General features: G+C 37.3%; 4 protein-coding genes across 5 annotated transcripts; 2 read left to right on the plus strand and 2 right to left on the minus strand.

The window, feature by feature from the left end:
- Positions 1–3035: 3035 nt before the first annotated feature.
- Positions 3036–4526, minus strand: LOC103335140 (Leucine-rich repeat (LRR) family protein). Its single transcript, XM_008238142.3, has one exon. It carries the CDS (start codon positions 4400–4402, stop codon positions 3215–3217), a length of 1188 nt encoding a protein of 395 aa, XP_008236364.1. The 5' UTR covers positions 4403–4526; the 3' UTR covers positions 3036–3214.
- Positions 4527–5227: 701 nt separating this feature from the next.
- On the plus strand, positions 5228–8465 carry LOC107881847 (uncharacterized). The gene is made up of 2 exons (XM_089053763.1): positions 5228–5495; positions 6022–8465. The coding sequence occupies exon 2, from the start codon at positions 6029–6031 to the stop codon at positions 8405–8407; it is 2379 nt and encodes a 792-aa protein (XP_088909889.1). The 5' UTR covers positions 5228–5495; positions 6022–6028; the 3' UTR covers positions 8408–8465.
- Positions 8466–9526: 1061 nt separating this feature from the next.
- Positions 9527–12558, plus strand: LOC103335139 (cyclase-like protein 2). The gene is made up of 7 exons (XM_008238141.3): positions 9527–9985; positions 10299–10343; positions 10599–10671; positions 11025–11122; positions 11656–11726; positions 11912–12062; positions 12244–12558. The coding sequence occupies exons 1-6, from the start codon at positions 9586–9588 to the stop codon at positions 12035–12037; spliced, it is 813 nt and encodes a 270-aa protein (XP_008236363.2). The 5' UTR covers positions 9527–9585; the 3' UTR covers positions 12038–12062; positions 12244–12558.
- A 141-nt stretch (positions 12559–12699) lies between these two features.
- Positions 12700–17859, minus strand: LOC103335219 (cyclase-like protein 1). 2 transcript variants are annotated; one of them, XM_089054738.1, is made up of 6 exons: positions 17138–17859; positions 17022–17066; positions 16545–16617; positions 16332–16429; positions 16101–16171; positions 12700–12984 (listed from the first exon to the last, which is right to left on the minus strand). In XM_089054738.1, exons 1-6 carry the CDS (start codon positions 17559–17561, stop codon positions 12859–12861), a joined length of 837 nt encoding a protein of 278 aa, XP_088910864.1. In that variant the 5' UTR covers positions 17562–17859; the 3' UTR covers positions 12700–12858. The 2 variants fall into 2 exon arrangements, with proteins under 2 accessions (XP_088910864.1, XP_088910863.1); XM_089054737.1 differs by lacking the exon at positions 12700–12984 and adding an exon at positions 15716–15996.
- Positions 17860–18863: the final 1004 nt, after the last annotated feature.

Here is an 18863-nt window from a genome sequence, read left to right on the forward strand (position 1 = left end):
AGTGACAATGTAATAAGGCAATCAAACGATTAGTCTAAGAGAACTAAAGCCTGAAAACCCTAGGATTCCAAAGGGAATTAAAATGGAAAATTAACAAAAGTTTTCATTAACTAGTAAAATATTAAAAGGCCTTTTAGGCTACTAAACGATCTCGAATGCCTGAAAAAGCTCATACATCATAGCAAAGAAATGAGTTTTACTTGTAATTTGCCGGTTTTGCCCATAAATCGGAGCTTGGGGCCCAAACTTGTAACTTGCCAATTTTGCCTTTACACGCGCGACGCTCCAACTCCTCTTCTACCGTCTCAGCCATATATTCTACATCAACCATCATTATAGAGGTACATAAATTCCTCTTCCTTTATGTGCCTATAAAAGTTCTTTCACCTCTTACAGCTACCAATGTAATCAAGTTTAGCACTATTCCAAATAAATTGAAAGGTACCTACCTACAGGTCCCCCTGCTTTATTCTATATTGTGAATGATACACAACTGGTTAGGTGCAATGACCTGTCTCCACATATATACACATATAATGCAATATATATATATTTTTTCAAAATTTTTAAATTGGGTAAGGAGCTTGTAGCTCAAATGGTTAAAAGCATGAAGTCCTACGTTTGAATTTTTAGTAAATTTAGGTTTTAGCCAAAAAAATTTCACTTTTGGAAAAAGCCAAAGCTTGTTCAAAAAGACAAAAAAACCTCTCAACTTTCAAATCAAAGACATAAATGTAAAGGATTTCTTAGAAATCCAAAAATAAATAAAGCAATTTTTCTATTTTGGCTTCTTTTACAAATTTTCTCTCTCTTTGTGTTTTTCAAAAGTCTCCCTTGATTTTTCCTTTTTCTAATATTGATTTGTATTTTTTTTATATTTAAAATATTGTAAAGATTTTAGAACAAATCTCGAATGTATACGTATAATCACTAATAAACTTAATATGATCTAATGTAGCAGATTTCGACTCCAAGACATTTGAGTTTAGGACTTGCTCAGAGAGAAAATAGTGATGTTCCAAAGTCTTATTCTCTTTTTTCCTGTTGGCCCCTCTCAGAACAGTTAACTCATAGGACACTTGAAAGCGAGTGAACAATTTGTCCATTACTTTATGGGGCATGGTTGCCCTTGAACCTTTTAATCTTTTATTTGAGAAATTTGGAACAAGTTTGAAGGAGCCATCAGTACCTAGTACTATATATTGTCGCACATAGACACCAAACCAATAATTTATGTATGCGTCTGTGAATCATCAAATAATTTTAAATTATTATATGTAATGGAAACCAATAATTTAGAATGACACCTATCATTATGAAGATAATTAGGCTTAACTAGTCCATTGTAAGTCCCTAAATGCATCCCTCAACCAAAAAATACTATACAAATTTATAAATAAACCCAATCCTAGACATGTATTTATAAAAAAACCCAAGCACTATTTAAACATAGAAACACACCCAAAATCAACCCCAAAGTCAACTTTTTGGGTGTGTTTATACATGGGTTTTGAGTGTGTATAATGATGAGTTTTGAGTGTGTTTATATGTTTAAATAGTGCTTGGGTTTTTTTATAATTTCAACCCCCATTTTGGGTGTTTTAGTGAAACTCCCAAAATACTAAGCAAAACTAGTTTAGTAGTTTGGAGCAACTGTTCCTTTAGGAGAGGTTCTGTTCAGTCCTAGACTTGTGTAGTGTATGTAAGTTTAGTATGCTATCGCCATTCTCAATAAAAAAAGTTTTCAATAAAAAAATATTTAAAAGAATAAATGATGAATTTGGTAGCATAAGGATGATTGTGATGAGAGCTTTATTTTAATGATAAATTTGTACCCTATCATTGTACTTTCAAAATACATAATGAGCCTTGCTTACATGATAAATGGATTTGATGTATAGTGGTTTGCAATAGTCTAAATAAACAATTCCATCTTACTGTCAATTTGAGGATTAACTGTTTTACCATGGAATACAGAATTTGAGTAAAAACATGAACTACATTACGGTGAAAGTAAAAAAAGAAAAAAAGTCCAATCCAAATCCCAATCATGTAAGCAAAGAAAAATCAAATCTTGGAATAGAAAAACAGTGAGCAACTTTTGACGACTTTTCTCGTTTACAGCTCACCGATAGGTTTAGTCCAAACATAAAACAGAAACGTTTTTTTATATTTTTTAATTTATAATTGTTTTGGGGAAAAGTGAATTAATTCCTATAATATTACGTAACGCCCGGGATTATTCTCCAACAAAATGGCCAGTCATCCCCGACAGTGCCAGAAGCCAGTTGCAGTTTCTGTAACGAAGGATCCAAAGCTCATTCAATTTCAAGTTCAACTGCCTCTCTCTCTCTCTCTCTCTCTCTCGATACGCATCTTCTCTGTGAAAATGCAGCCATAAAGAACAATTTAAATTAAAAGTTGCTAATTTAGATTCAAGTATAATAATACAAAACCCTAAACTTCACGTGCTTGTAGCTGTAGATGTCAAGTTAGGTTTAGGGTCAATTACTTTACTTTTACGTGTAACTTTATTTGATTTGATTACACATCAACACAAGACTTGTTTTTTCTTTTTTATCTTTTAACAGAATATGAATAATTAGCGCAAGCTTAGCAATGTTTCTATTTCACAGTATTTGAAGAGATCTTAAGTTTAAATGTCCATTAATAAGTCAAACATGACATGATTGTTAAGTTTTGGATTGATGTACATAGTTTTAGATTTAGATGTTTCTAACTTAGTCATAAAATCAAGGAAACATGAAAACAATTTAAAAGACTTCTAAATTTGTCGTATAATAAAAAAAAAGAAAAAATCAATCAACTTAAAACTTAAATAAAAAGAAAAATCGCCTTCTGTGGGAATCGACCACACGGTTAAAAGCCGTGTGCTCTACCGGCTGAGCTAAGACTTCATTTGCTTGCATTAGAATAACTACACCATCATAAATCCATTTTAGAGTGATAAATCCAATATAAATTTATGTTATGAGAACGTACGATAATGAGTATTTCATATGGAAGCATGTAACTTAAGAAAAACGCTGGGATTATCATTAATACATGATAAGATCGGAGGGCCTACATTAATATATATGTATAATTATGTTACACTATACAAAAAGCATTATACATTTTTGCTTATTAACCTTTTGAAAATAATAATAATATTCGACCGACAAAACAATCTGACGCTCCAACTTTCGAGTCATCAAGACCTCGGTTTTCCTTTTCCTTTCCCTCCACCATACGCTTGCTTGCAAATGGCGTTTGGTTTCTGCGAAGGCAGGCACAGATTTGAAGAAGCTGGGCACGCCTGCAGACAATTATCCCCTAAGCTACCGGAGACACCGTTGGTCACCAATCCCGCCGGCGGCTGTCCAATCAGGAAGTTTCCGTCCAAATACAACCTCTTCAACGACTTTTTACGCCCGTACTCCAATGGGATCCTGCCACGTAGCCGGTTGTAACGAAGCGACAGTGACGACAGCACAGGATAGCCCGCGAAATTCACTGGCGGGTACCCTTCGATTCTGTTAAATCCCAAATCGACGGCCACGAGCTCGCCTCCGCCATTACCCGCGGGCTTCGGGATCTCGACACCTGTCAGGCTGTTATTGGCCAAATCGACTTGCTGGAGCGAGGGGAGGAGAAAGAACCAGGATTGTAAGGTGCCGGAGAACGAGTTTTCACTGAGTTCGACCACTTCCAACTGAGTCAACCCAGTAAAAGCTGATTTTGGAACCGACCCGGATAAAGAATTGCGCTTTAGAGCGAGTTCCAGCAAGTTGGGGGGCAATTTTGGAAGTGATCCAGCCAGCTTGTTGAAGCTCAGATCGAGCCTTCTCAAATTGGGCAGCGAATTCATGGCGTTTGGGAGGAACCCAGATAAGAAATTGTGCGAAATGTCCAACGATTCGAGGGATTTGAGGGTGGTTATGGAGGGAGGGAGAGAGCCAGAGAACGAGTTGGATCGGAGAGTTAAACTCTGGAGCTTGGAGAGAGAGGAAATGGAAGATGGGATGGGGCCGGAGAAGGAGTTTTCAGAGAGGTCGAGGGTGGAGAGTTGGGTGAGCTGAGAAATTAGCGGGGTGAGTGTGCCCGAGTAAGCAGCCGGGTCAAGGGTGATCTGGGTGACCCTGGTCGAGTCGGGCGAGCACGTTAACCCGCATGTGAAGTGGGTTCGGCGAGGGAGGGCGCATGGGTCTGTGGTGAAGTCCCAGGAGGCCAAGCAAGACCATGGCGGGATTGAGGAGGCTTTGATTGAGGCTTTGAAGGCCTTGAGGGCTGAGATGTCTGAAGGTGCAGTGAGGGCTTGAGCTGGAGTGATGTGATTGGAGAGGAGGGAAATGAGAGGAAGGAGGAAGCAGGGGAGGAGCTTGAGGTTGTGCAGAGCCATAGCTTTATGTTTTGAGTTTGTGTTTTGAGTTTTTTTTGAAAGAGAGATGGTTTTGAGCTTTTTTATGAAAGAAATGATGTGAAGTGTGGGGTAAGTGGCTGGTAGTGTGGGTTTTGGGATTTCAATAGAGGCTTTTGTTTGTTTTTGTTTTGGGTATCTATCTGGTTGGAGAGCACTAAGATTTTGGGGTACCAAGATATTTAATTTTATTTATTTATGATGGGGGTGAATCTTCTGGCCGAAACTGAAATGGTGTTTCACATCACACACATGTGTCTACTACTTGTTGACATGTTGGTAATTTTAAAGTTTCTAATTAGGACTTTGGTTTGCTCAAAACCCACAAATTGACATTTTAAAATGGGATTAAAATCTCTCCCTTTCTTTGCTAATTTTGTTTTGAAAAGAAACTCTCATACAATAAGGATAATAATTTTCTATTCATAGCTAATAACTTTTCTAAGTATCATTGTTATTGACTGAGAACAACAAAATAGTGCTATCCTCGTTACAACTTACAATTTAGTTTTTTTGCTTGTTTTGGTATAAGATTCTGAGCTAATCTTAAGATATTTGCTTGCTGGCGAGAGTGGGTCGTGGTGGACGACCTCTTGGAAGCCATGGAAATAGCCTTGGAGGTCCCTTGGAGTCTGGCGCGACCTCTTGAGCCGCACAGAAGTGCTCGACTGAATGCTAAAGAAGAAGGAAGAAAAGAAGAAGGAGGCGAGGGCCGTTCTTTTTTAAAACAACTGGGCAAAACGCAGCGTCGTTTGGGAATGTTTTAAATGAGCCAAAACGACGTCGTTTTGGCCCAGTCTGAACAAAAATAATGCCCAGCGTATCCCTTCAGCCTCTCCTTATCTCCACAGACTCAGAATCGATTCTTTCATTCAAAAACCCCAAATTTCTTTTGTTTTCTCCTCCTCCAACCCTAAGTTCCAAACTCAATCCCCCCCAAGCCTTCAACTCCATCTCCTCCCTTGCTGCCGCCATTGAGGTGTCTTTCTGCTGCCGTCGTCGTCGCTGTGGTGGTGGTGCCGCCAGCTTCTCTCTTTATATTTGCTAATTTTCATTGTGAAATTTCACAATTCAAGTAAGTTCTAAACCCTATATATGATATATTTAATTTAATTGAAACATAATTCATGTTTATTTTGATTATATTGGTAGTTTGATTATATTGTGAGTTTTTATTTTCATTATTTTGTATATGTAGAATATATTTAATTTAATTGAAATTCAATTCATATTTATTTGATTATATTGATGGTTTGTTTATATTGTGAGTTTTATTTTGCAAGTTTTTGTATATGTAGAATATATTTAATTTAATTGAAATCCAATTCATATTTATTTGATTATATTGATGGTTTGTTTATATTGTGAGTTTTATTTTGCAAGTTTTTGTATATGTAGAATATATTTAATTTAATTGAAATCCAATTCATGTTTATTTTGATTATGTTGATGGTTAGTTTAAATTGTGAGTTTTATTTTGCAAGTTTTTGTATATGTAGAATATATTTAATTTAATTGAATATCCAATTCATGTTTATTTTTATTATGTTGATGGTTTGTTTAAATTGTGAGTATTTATTTTGAATATTTTGTATATGTAGAAGTATTATGGAACGGTTTTTTAAGAGAAAGTCATCATCGGGTTCCGGTAGTTCGAATAATGTTGATAGTTCAAATACTGTTGGTAGTTCAAGAACTCCAAGTTCAAGACAAAGTCAGTCAGATGGTGTTTTGGGTAATCTTCAAGCGGATCCTGGATTAAGAACTCGAATGATAGATTATGATGCTAATATGAGAGATGAGGTCCGAAGATCATATCTACAAAAAGGACCTTGTCAACCTAGAGGTCATAATTTCCCGATAACTAATATGTCGGGAATTAATCGACGCTTCATTCCCCAATGGTTTGATGAGTTTGATTGGTTGGAGTATAGTATATCTAAAGATGCGGCATTTTGTCTCTATTGCTATCTCTTTAAAACCAATTTTGAACAAGTGGGTAGTGAAGCTTTCACTGGAGATGGATTTAAGAATTGGAAGAAAGGGAGAGAAAGATTTAAGATGCATGTTGGACCGGTTGGGAGTGTTCATAATAAGGCTAGAGAAGCTGCTACAAATTTGATGAATCAAGCTACACATATTGAAACGGCAGTGAGCAAACACTCTGACCAAGCTCGTAAGGCTTATCGCACATGTTTGATAGCATCAATCAAGTGCACTAAGTTTTTATTGCGACAAGGTCTTGCTTTTCGTGGCCATGATGAAAGTGCCACTTCAAGTAATAGGGGAAATTACTTGGAGCTATTACAATTCCTTGCAGATAATGATGATAAAGTTAAAGAAGTTGTGATGGAAAATGCTCCGGGGAATCTCAAATTACTAGCTCCTTGCATTCAAAAAGAAATTGTGAATTCATGTGCCCTTGAAACACTTGATGCTATCATGGATGGTCTAAAAGATAGATTCTTTTCAATATTGGTGGATGAAGCACGTGATGTATCGGTGAAAGAGCAAATGGCTATGGTGTTGCGTTATGTGGATGACTCCGGGCATGTAATTGAAAGATTTGTGGGTATCCAACATGTTACCGACACTACTTCAAGTTCACTAAAGGATGCTATTGACACATTCTTTTCTCACAACGGTTTGAGCATTTCCAAGCTACGAGGACAAGGTTATGATGGTGCTAGCAATATGAGAGGTGAGTTGAATGGCCTTAAAACAAAGATATTGAGAGAACAACCTTGTGCATATTATGTTCATTGCTTTGCTCATCAACTTCAACTAGCTCTTGTTGCCGTAGCAAAGAAGAATATAGACATTGCCTCTTTTTTTGCAACGGCTAATAGTGTGGTTAATCATGTTGGAGCATCTTGTAAGCGGCGTGATTTACTTAGAGGGCAACTTCAAGAAGAGCTTGTGATAGCTTTTGAAAATGATTGTCTTATAACGGGGCGAGGCTTAAATCAAGAAACAAGTCTCAAACGTGCCGGTGACACACGATGGAACTCACACTATGGTACCTTGATTAGCATCATTTCTATGTTTTCATCTGTGGTTCATGTGCTTCAAATGGTTATTGATGATAATCCCAATGAAAGTGCGGGTGAAGCAAATAAGTTAATGAGAGAAATACGGAGTTTTGAGTTTGTGTTTCACCTTTTCTTGATGAAGGTCATATTGGGACTCACAAATGATTTGTCACAAGCATTGCAAAGGAAAGATCAAGAAATTGTTAATGCAATGGCTTTAGTGAAATCATGCAAGGAAAAGCTACATTGGATGAGGAATAATGGGTTCGATGCATTAGTTGATGAAGTATCTTCTTTTTGTGAAAAACATCATATTTATGTTCCTAACATGGAAGATGCATTTATACTTCCAGGGAGGTCAAGGCGTAATGCTCCAATAAAGACAAATCGACATCATTATCGTGTGGAGCTATTTATTTATGTCATTGATGAGCAAATTACGGAGTTAGAGGATCGCTTTAATGAGGTAAATACCGAGTTGCTTATTTGTTTGGCATGTTTGAGTCCGAAAGATTCATTTGTAGCTTTTGATAAATCAAAGTTACTTCGTCTTGCTCAATTTTATCCTCAAGACTTTTCGGATGAGGATCGTTTGGCACTTGAAGATCAACTTGAGATTTATATTCATTATGTGCGTTCCATGGGTGATTTCTCTCAATTGCAAGGGATTGGTGATCTTGCAAAAAAAATGGTGGAGACAAGGATGCATCAAGTATTCAATTATGTATATTTGCTCATTACATTGTCTTTAGTTTTACCGGTTGCAACTGCTTCAGTGGAGAGGGCATTTTCTGTCATGAATATTGTTAAGGGTCCACTTAGGAACAAAATGGGAGATCAATGGTTGAGTGATAGCTTGCTTGTTTATATTGAGAGAGATATTTTTGCTTGTATTGAAAATGAAGCTATAATGCTTCGTTTTCAAAATATGAAACCTCGTCGTGGACAATTATAGCTTGTAATATTATTTCCGTTATGAATTATGAATGAAAGTACTATGATTTCATTTTCAATATGTTTTTCAATCCTAAATTTTTATTTGGACTTTTACACTATGACCCCTTGTGGTATGATTCCTGGCTCCGCCACTGCTTGCTGGCATGGTTGTTTTCTTGTAATATAGGCTAAGAACTAGTTGCATGGTGACATCTTCCTTGTGGGATAAAGGTCTCACAATGCGTGTATGACAGATAACGTCATTGCAAAAGAAAGAAAGAAGAAAGTCTATCAAAGGTTTGGGGGACATGGGTTGGTGCTTTGTAAGAAGCTAGTGACGATCAATTCAGCAATAAGTGAAGAACATGATGTGTGTAAATGGTTGTCGGTGTAGTGTCTAGGTAGAAGTTCTCAAGTGCAAGCACCTTTGAAGCATAGTCTCACCCCTATCCTAAGATTATAATCGGGTCTCCCAATATTTACAAGCTCACAAAAAGCGGTAAGTATGAACATCGGTACAATTTAACTGAACCAATTTAATCCAGACTGAGCCACCAAATGTTTGTCAAATTCCACTATGAGTAGGTAGCAATTAAAAATTTATATATTCTGATAAATTATACCAAATTTCACTAAATATTTAAAGGTAGTGCTTAATTTCATCATCCAAGCCTTGTTTTGGTAAAAATTATTGCATGAGACTGGAATACATGATTATATGATATAAGCAAACCGTGCTTCATTTTCTCATCCAAACCTTGTTTTGGTTAAAATTATTGCATGAGATTGGAAGACAGCCATATGATATAAGCAGACCGTGCATAATTTCCTCATCCAAACATTATTTTGGTAAAAATTATTGCATGTGACTGGACACACGGCCATATGATATGAGCAATTCACGTATTATAATACGAGTGGATCGATGTGTGTAAGGAAAACAAACAGTGCTGCTGATGTTGTCTAGACCTGGGCTTTCACTGGCCCAAAACTTCAATTGGGCAACATATGCCCACCTGACCTGGCCATGATTTTCTGAGTACAAAATAAAATCAACAATTTGTATAGTAGGGCCTGGAGGCCCTGCAATATCATTGGAGTGTAAAAGTCAACTACAAACTCTACGCTACAGTAATCCACATTTTATTATATTAGCAAACCAGAAAATCCCAACCACCTGCTGCTCACATCCAAGCCATGAAACCCAGAGTCCTCCTCCTCTTCTTCTTCCTTCTCTCCTCTATTTTCTTCTCCCACGCCACCACAGCCTACCCTTCTATTCCCGGCACCACCTCTGTAGAATATGGCGCCGACACCGACGTTCTGATTCCTCCTCGCCGCGAAGTGTATGGCAATGGCCGAATCTTCGACATCAGCCACCGCTACAGCACCAACATGCCCGCCTTTGAGACCAACGACGGGGTTGGCGAGTTCCTGTGGCTACCCAAGAGCATGAAGAACGGCTCCATCGCCAACAACTCAGAGTTTAAGCTGCCCACTCACACTGGTACCCATGTCGATGCCCCTGGCCACGTCTTCGATCACTACTTCGATGCCGGCTTCGACGTCGATACACTTGACTTGGAAGTGCTTAATGGTATTTGATTCTTCTCTGTTTCATTGATATTGATCATGGGGTCTTGGGTCATGGGTTGTTTTGTGTTTGTGTTTGTGTTTCAGAGGAGGTTAATGTGGTTTTGAGTGAGTGAGCGCTATGTGTTCGACGAAATTACACAAGTTTATATATTTGTATGGTGGGTTTGGAGTTGTCTGAGGTAGGCAAGTGGGGCTGCTCGGTGTTTAAAAGTTGAAGACATGGAAAATTGGTTTTCCAGGGGGGAAAAGCTTATTACTTATGTCACTTGTGTCACTGATATTTTCTGATGATTATATGTGTTTTGTGTCAATAGGTCCTGCGTTGTTAGTTGACGTTCCGAGGGATAAGAACATAACTGGTATGTATTTCTGCTTCTGACTGTCTATTCTCCATGTGGATGAAAGCATAGCCTGCTGTTTCAGTTGATATGTCCTTATCATTCTGTCCCAATATGCATACAAATACATAGACCATGTCTACTGCTGAAGCAGAAAGCGAAAGGCCAGATACGTTAGCCTTTTGGTTGCTAAACAAACTCTACTTATAAATAAGTGAGGAGAACATATCATGTATTCTACTTCATTGTTTTCGGTTTTTGACTGTTTTATTACAGCTGAAGTTATGAAGTCCTTACATATTCCCAAGGGGGTACGTCGTGTGCTGTTTAGAACATTAAACACTGACAGGTACTTTTATACAATCGCCACTACTCACGCATATCTGTGTGTACCAGTTATGTTGTATAATTGTAGTTCTTATGGTCTTCTACCTGTCAGATATTGTTAGGTGGTTTATAATTTGATCCCTTAGTCAGTAGTTTCTAGTAACTATGATGATTCCCATGAATAAGAATGCCTTGTTTGTTCAACTAGCCATTTTCGGATAAACAAGCAAAATGTTGTCTGAGGTGACCTTATTCATATATTTTCCCAAAACTTGATTTCATCAATGATTGGACTACTTAAGTTCTACTAATTCAATTTGATTCGTAAGTCTGAAACTATTGCTGAATATTAACTAGAGCTTACTGCAATTTTAGACGGCTTATGTTCCAAAAGGAGTTTGACACCAGCTATGTGGGATTTATGAAAGATGGAGCACAGTGGTTGGTGGACAACACTGACATTAAACTTGTTGGTGAGATATACGTTTGCATTTCGTTTTTGGCTTAATTATTGTTTTTCCCTTGTACCTTTTCAAATCTCACTTTACTCCCTGCACTTTCGACTATCTCACTTTACCCATGTACTTTTACTTCATGTCTCACCTTGCAAGGCATCTGTTACAACAGACTAAGCCTTTTCTTTTTTGGCATAACATGTAGTTTACAACAGATTTATTTGTCAGGTTGATCAAACTTAACAGGCATCTGTTAAGTTTAAGTAGATAATGCCTTTAAAAAAAATTAATTAATTAAGTAGATAATGCAAGATGTATTCCATGCCCATTATATTCCTTTTATTGAGTGAGAACTTTCTCTGGTGAAACATTAGGTTCCTATTATTCGTTTGAAACTGTGACAGTATTGTTCAGTGTGCATTTGTATTTAGGGTAATATAGTCTTGTATTTGAGTTCTTTTTCAGTGGGAGATTGTTGATTTCCTTGCTTTTTATATTATCAATTTTGTTCCTCATCTGAAGCTGATGCTTTTTTCTGTTATGAAATGTAGGAATTGATTACTTATCTGTTGCTGCATACGATGATTTGATTCCGTCCCACCTTGTTTTTCTAGAAAGCAGGGTAAGAAAAATATTTGATGAATCAAGAAAAAAGTGGTTTCTCGAGATCATGACTGTTTTAGTAGGATTCGTTCCAGTTGGTAGATTGTTTGTTGCCATCCAGCCACTGTCCAATATTAATTAGTTTAGCTCCAAAAGAAGAGGTAGTTTTAATACTCTACACTAACCACTGCTCTAATGTTTCAGGAAATCATTCTTGTTGAAGCCTTAAAACTTGATGACATCCAACCAGGAATATATTCTGTCCACTGCTTACCTTTGAGGTTGCCGGGTGCAGAAGGATCACCGATAAGATGCATTCTTATCAAATGATGCATCTGCTTATGTTCTCATCTTTGTAAGTTCCGTATTTTGAAAGTCTGTTTTGAACCATCGAAACCCAATCTCATGCCAAAGGCATTTGCCTTTTTGGTTTTAACGTGGGAATATATATCAGCTCGCAATTATTCTTTTTATCATTTTGAGTTGTCATCAATTTGAGTGATAGACCTTTATTCTTTTTGTCATATTTATTGCAGGAAATGATGATCGCCCCAGGATAAGTAGCATGGAATAAAGACGCATCAAGACTGAACATAGATCGTGCTTGCAAGGAATGGGATAGACATGCAATGTAAATTATCATCTTGGATAATTGGAACACCATGTTCTAGTGGCCTACCGGTAACTGTTACCGGTAGAACATTGAACATACAATATCCAGTGCTTCTTTGAACCTTCAATATCCAACACATACCTTGGTCTCACAGATTTCTCATTTAAAAAAAAAATTCTGTTTTCCGAATGTAGTTGGATTGGACCACAATTGTGTGAAGTTAAGTACTGTTGTAGAATCCTTTGCTGCTTATGTCAAGAGAATAGATGCATGTGGAGGTAGAGACAGTGCAGTCCCATCTTAACTGGCAAAAACTTTTCACGTAAGAGTATTTCTAAGGGAGACGCTAAATACAGAATGTTAAATTTGAATTTAATGAAGAGATAAATTGATAATAATCTCATCAATGTCTCCAAAATGACATACAATTGGTGCTTTTAATTAAGGTTGTTGATAGTTGACCCCATTTGGGTACTCTACAGAAGATCAATATCACACCATCATTTCTAATTACATGCATTAAAGCTTAAACACAATTTCATTTGATGAGAATGCATCTTGCTGGGGATCCATCAGAACCCAGCAACCTCAAGGGCAAGCAGTGGACAGAATATAGTCCTGCCGGAACGCCATCGAGCTTTAAACCCTCGACAAGAATGATCTCCTGAAGCATATCAGCAATCTGATTAAAACTTTGGAGTAACAGATCAGATAGTAGCAAAAGTTCGAAAGTACAACAGGATGAAGCTCTGATTCATCAGATAAATATTCTTACACTGCCTTGTAGAAAAACAGAAGAATTGGAATCGCTTCATCATAAACAGCTACAGCCAAGTAATCAACTCCTGCATGTTCGAGTTCGAGGGGAAAAAAGGTCTGTCAGCACAACATTTGATTTGCAGATAGAAAAGAACTTGTTTAGTATTGTTACCTATAAGTTTGATGTCCGTGTTCTCAACCAACCATTTGGCTCCATCCACAGGAACTCGCCGAGTCCGTCCTGCGTGTCCCAACTCGGAGTGTCAGGCACGTACCTGTGGCTGATGTCGAATATTAGACCGTTGTCATGCACCTCTCTCCGTACAGGGGCAGGAACATCGGACACCGCCAGGTTCGGTGATGACGTGGCAGCAGCGACGGTGAAAACGGCGGCACATGGTAGGAGAAGTTGAAGAAGAAGGAAGTGGCGGGGCAGGGATGCTATGTTTTTCATGGTTTGAAACTTTGAGCTAGCTAGGAAGCATATGCTGTACTGGTGGTGTTGAACTTTATATTCTCACGATACAAATTAAGTGGATAATTTTGTTTGTCTGGTTGCTTTGGCACCTTTCATGCTGTTGAAGCTCACTTTCAGGAGTCACACGGGGCTTTTAAATAATTGGAGAATTCTGAAGTGCTCCCATCCCGTTGTTAAGTGTTTTTAATTCATGTCATATAGTTTAAGTGGATGGTATGATTGATATGTTATGAATTTTAAAGTATAATATTCACATATATAATATATGTACATATTATAAAATATGAATGAATTGTGATTATTTATTGAAGAATATGAATAATAATTTAAAAATTAAAATTTTATTTATTTGACAATACAATATTCTAAACTACTCTAATATACGCCAAGAGAATCAAACTCGAATGAAAGAAGATATACACACTTTCATAGCCCTGCATTTGTTACAAGCCGAAGGAAAGGCAGCTCGAGGATCCACGGATGACATACCCATTCGTACCATCTCAACCGCTCCCTTGCCCTTTCTACTTAATAAGGTCTTTCATGGCCCAATTATTATTACAACGTTTTCTACCGTAAAATTCGGTAAGTTGATATTTAAAACAAAGTAAGATTTGCAGCAACACAGTGGGTGGGGGGCTACGTGTAAACCCACAAGCTAATCCATTTTGCAGCAACACCAACGTGCGCATAATGTGCATGTCTATGTATAGACAGATGGCTTTAGTTTTCGGGATTACAAATGTAGAAAAAAGAGCAGAGTGCAGCCATTGAAGTGAAACTCTCTCTCTCCAACATGAAGGCTACTGAGAACCAGCCAGAGACTGAGAAAAATGGCTCTCAATGCCTTGGTACTATGAATTCCAATGTGACACTTTCTAAGCCTGACGATGGGAAAAGCTTGCTGGAGTTGGAGAACTCTGAGATTGAGAGTTTCTATCAGAGACTCAACAAGTTGCACAACTCGTCTGGGCTGAACCTTCTGTGAGTTTTCCTAATTTTTAGAGTTTTGGGCTTCTGGGTTTTCTCTTCTATTTTCTGTTTCTGTGTTCAAGTGGGTTTCAGGGAATTTCATTATGTTTTTAGCTTTTGAAATGTGTTGAAAGGCAAGCTTTTTAATTTTTTGAGACAAAAGCAAGCATTTTCTCCTTCAGACCCGCCCAGGCCGCCTAGGCGGCGCCTAGGCGGATTTTTCGAACACTAACTTTTGTTCATATATTCCATGTGTGGTTTTGAGAAAGTTGTGGGAAAAAAGAAAAGCAAAGTTAGAATCTTTGAAAAAGACGAGAAAAGTTGGAATCTTTGCTCACAAGAAGCAAAGTTGGAACCTTTGCTCACTCACAAGTTAGAACCTTCTAATTCAGAAATCAGTAGTGCCGCCATTGAATATGTTGGGCATAAAACTTCAGATAACTCTCGTCACATTCATATTTGGCTTGATTATGCTACTTAAGTATGTTTAAAAGATAGATTCAAGCTTCGATTTACTTATGCATGTGGAATATATAGGAAGCTGATATATGATTATAATGCTAATTACTGGTTTAGATATTTTATCTTATATTCTCACTTGGCGATCTCTTCTGATCGGTTTGGTTCAATGTGAAAATTAATCTGAGTATCTTTCTTTCAATGGGCAGTTTTGATCTCAGACAAACAACACTTGGATTGCATCTGTTTTGCAAAGAAGTTATTGAAAAAGAAATGAATGATACCTTCCAACCATTCAGAAGGTCTGTCTTGTGATCATTCAGAAGCTGACACTAAGCGATATCAGATAAATGAGTATGAAATTGTTGATGAAATCATGCATGTCCACTAGGTGACCTTTTATTTTCGAAATGAGTTGTGATCGCTTTTTAATGTAAGAGTTTTGTTGATTGCCTGAAGAAATTTTGATTCCTGTGAGTTGCATTGCCAACCAAATGGTCCTAAATTACTAACCCTATTTTAAGTTTAATGTTTCAAGAAATCATTCTCCTGGAAGGCCTAAAAACTTGGTGGCATATACAAATATAACCATATATTCTATCCGTTGCTTACCTTACCTTTGAGGTTTTGGATCACCAAAAAGAAGCATGAATTCGTATCAAATAATGTCTATCCTCTACGTTTATATCTTCGAAAGCTGTTGATGCATAGAAAAAGATATAGTAACGGGGACACACAAAGCCTAGAAATGATTCAAATTGACATGTTTTCAGAAAGTATTCGAGTTTCTTCAAATATAATGACTTTTATTCTGTTTTATACACACTCAACTTCCTGCGTGCAGACGTTTAAGTAATCAAGTCCTGCACTTTGCACAAAATCTCATTTGATGAGAATGCATCTTGTTGGTGATCCATCAGCACCGATCAACCTTAAGGGCAAGCAATGAACAGAGTATATTCCTGCTGGAACGCCATCAAGCTTTAAACCCTCCAGAAGAATGACCTCCTATATATATTTTAGATAAATAATTCTTAATTAATTTGTGGGGTTAGTAAATTAGAGCTTTACCACATAATCTAATTCATCAGATGAATATTACTAATTCTTACCCTGCGTTCTAGAAAAACATGATGAGTTGGAACTCCTTCATCCCAAGCAGCAACGTTTAAGTAATCAAGTCCTGCACTTTGCATGGAGAAAAATGTGTAAGCACAACAATTTTTTTTTTTGGGAAGGGGAGGCCAAAACCCGATAATTAACTTAAGAGCGAACAATGTATATCAAACTTATATCGATGGAATTAGAAGAATGAGTACTATTAACTTATGCCTTAGCCTTACCTACGAGTTTGATGTCTGTGTTCTCCACTAACCATTTTGCCCCATCCTTCATAAATCCACCATAACTTGTGTCAAATTCCTTCTTCCACATAAGCTTCCTGAAAATAAACAAGTTTACCAGTAAAGTTTCTGGATGTAACTATCAACTAGAAAGATTTAGTAAAGTTAATTAGCCAAAAAAAGACATATTTTTGATCGATACATAGATCATACCTGTCTGTATTTGATGTTCTGAAAAGCACACGACGTGCTCCTCTAGGAATATTCAAAGCCTTCATAACTTCAGCTGATACAATACAAGAAACAAAAAATTAAAAAATAATACTGCTGAGTCAAAGTCAAATCTAAGAAATTTAATTAATTTTTTGTCGATTGGAATTTGAAAAATGTTATATATCATTTTCCGGATTAAACAAATTTAATAATAACTTTAACAACTGAAGTTAATGATTTGGATCAAACTACTACAGTAAAGATCGATAAATATGTACGAGTCCTAGCATTCGTGAAGTGGATGTTTGAGTTTAGTAGATTATCGTTTTTCTCCATAGGAAAAGTTCCTAAAAAAAGATATATGTATGATGCTTTTAGTTTGAATAAAACATGAAAAGTAATTCAAATATAGTTTATAATGAATTGATTAACCAAAAAATAAAGAGATTGAATCGAAATTCAGAAAGACATGCATACCAGTTATGTTCTTATCCCTGGGAACATCAACCACCAGCGCAGGACCTATCAAAAGTTCAAAACAGTTTTAATTGGTCTGAACAAGCTGCTGCTAAATGCTTACTTAATTTAATTACCATTTAACACTTCAAGGTCAAGCGTATCAACGTCAAACCCAGCATCATAGAAATGGTCGAACACGTGACCAGGGGCGTCCACGTGCGTGCCGGAGTGGACACTGAACTTCATCATGGACACGTTGACCAGTGAGCCGTTCTTCATGCTGAGGCCGAGCCACAGGAACTCACCGAGCCCGTCCTCCACGCCGAAACTCGGCATGTCGGGAACGTACTTGTGGCTGATGTCAAATATTCGACCGTTATCATACACCTCTCTCCGAACCGGAACAGGGACACCCTCCTCCAACAACAAGCAGTCATCGGGGACAGTTGGGTAGGCCACGTCAGACGTTGACGTGGCCATGCAAACCAGGGTGCATGATAGTAGCGTATGCAGAAGAAGGAGAAGAAGAAAGAGGTTGTGAGGTGTATTGTTATTCATGGTTTGAGTACTTTGATAACAAGTGAGTGAAATGAAATGGGTTGTGTTGCTACTGTATTTATACCTAAACCGATTGGTTAGTACCGGATATCAATTTAATAGTAGTACATGATAATGTATAAAAATCAATAAATAATCGGGTAGTCGGTACCAATCAATCTTTATGCTTTATGATTAGAGAAAAATGTGAAGATTATGGTGACCTGGTGGGAAATTTCTGATTAATTACTATATTATGTGTGCGGGGGTGGTTCTTCCAGGCAAGTTTTATGTGTTGACTGTGACCTTCATATAATGTAAAGACTAATCAAGCCATTGGGAAAAAGTTATTGAGATGTCATTTTTCTGGTCTGGTGGGCTGTGAAATATTATAGTTTGGTTGCTTTTGATGCCCGGTGGAGATGCACAAGGGCCCTTGTCAAGTTGTCACTTTACCATTAGCAGAGAACAGACCCAGAACATACCCAGACTTTTTTTGTGTTTACACTCAAGGGCCGCCATTACAGGGCTTTCTCTTCAGTCTATAATCCAGGCCCAACTTAACCTGTTAAAAAGGGGGACAAAATCTTAAAAGGCATGTTAATATTCGTGTTCGTAATTCTAAGAGGATGTCTAATGCAAGGGCAAGGGGAAAGGGACTAGGTGTTGTTTTAGCCTTTTAAAATGGTACTATTCACAAAATCTAGCCTCTTAATTTTTTTGTGGTTCTAGTGGTCGTAGGGGCTAAAACTCAAAATTTGTTATTTTAGTTCATTATTATTTTATTTATGATAAAAATTAAAGCATAAGAAAACCTACACAAACATTTGTTTTTGGGAAACAATTTTGCGTCATACTTTGGAACAACAATTTTCAGCAAAATGAAAAAAGACAAACAAGTAGAAATGTTTGGAGTAATTGAGAAATTTTTAAGTGAGAAAGTGATGAACAAATGGTTAGGTTTTTATAGAGTTATGAGGGAAAAAAAGGGGCCAGCAACTGACTTTTGGGCTGTTGCACTTGAGAGCGCCACGTGGTAACCCCTCAATATAAAAAATAATATTAATAAAAAATAAATAAAAATTTCAACTTCAATTTAAAAGAACAGGTTAATGGTTCTATTGGTCCCCAAACTTTGACCGAATTTTCATTTGAGTACCTCAATTTTCAAAATGGTACCCACGGTCCCGCATAACTTAAGTTTCGTTTGAATTACTAGTCCCACCGTTACTTCTGTTAGTTTTTCGTTATATTTAGGGTATATGGGTCTTTTCAGGTTGGTTATATTATCCCCCTTCTACAACTTGACTTCGCTCCCTCTGA

Source organism: Prunus mume, linkage group LG6 (genome assembly GCF_029339155.1).
Source record: "Prunus mume cultivar Tortuosa linkage group LG6, ASM2933915v1, whole genome shotgun sequence".
Lineage (NCBI taxonomy): Eukaryota > Viridiplantae > Streptophyta > Magnoliopsida > Rosales > Rosaceae > Prunus > Prunus mume.

Bases quoted from the DNA above. Each gene is read 5' to 3' on its own strand.
- LOC103335140 (XM_008238142.3), bottom strand. From the start codon at position 4,402: ATGGCTCTGCACAACCTCAAGCTCCTCCCCTGCTTCCTCCTTCCTCTC.
- LOC107881847 (XM_089053763.1), top strand. From the start codon at position 6,029: ATGGAACGGTTTTTTAAGAGAAAGTCATCATCGGGTTCCGGTAGTTCG.
- LOC103335139 (XM_008238141.3), top strand. From the start codon at position 9,586: ATGAAACCCAGAGTCCTCCTCCTCTTCTTCTTCCTTCTCTCCTCTATT. The intron at 9,986-10,298 runs GTATTTGATTCT...TTGTGTCAATAG, and splicing joins TGACTTGGAAGTGCTTAATG to GTCCTGCGTTGTTAGTTGAC. The intron at 11,123-11,655 runs GTGAGATATACG...TATGAAATGTAG, and splicing joins CACTGACATTAAACTTGTTG to GAATTGATTACTTATCTGTT.
- LOC103335219 (XM_089054738.1), bottom strand. From the start codon at position 17,561: ATGAATAACAATACACCTCACAACCTCTTTCTTCTTCTCCTTCTTCTG. The intron at 16,430-16,544 runs GTATGATCTATG...GTTTATTTTCAG, and splicing joins AGAACATCAAATACAGACAG to GAAGCTTATGTGGAAGAAGG. The intron at 16,172-16,331 runs GTAAGGCTAAGG...TGCAAAGTGCAG, and splicing joins CACAGACATCAAACTCGTAG to GACTTGATTACTTAAACGTT.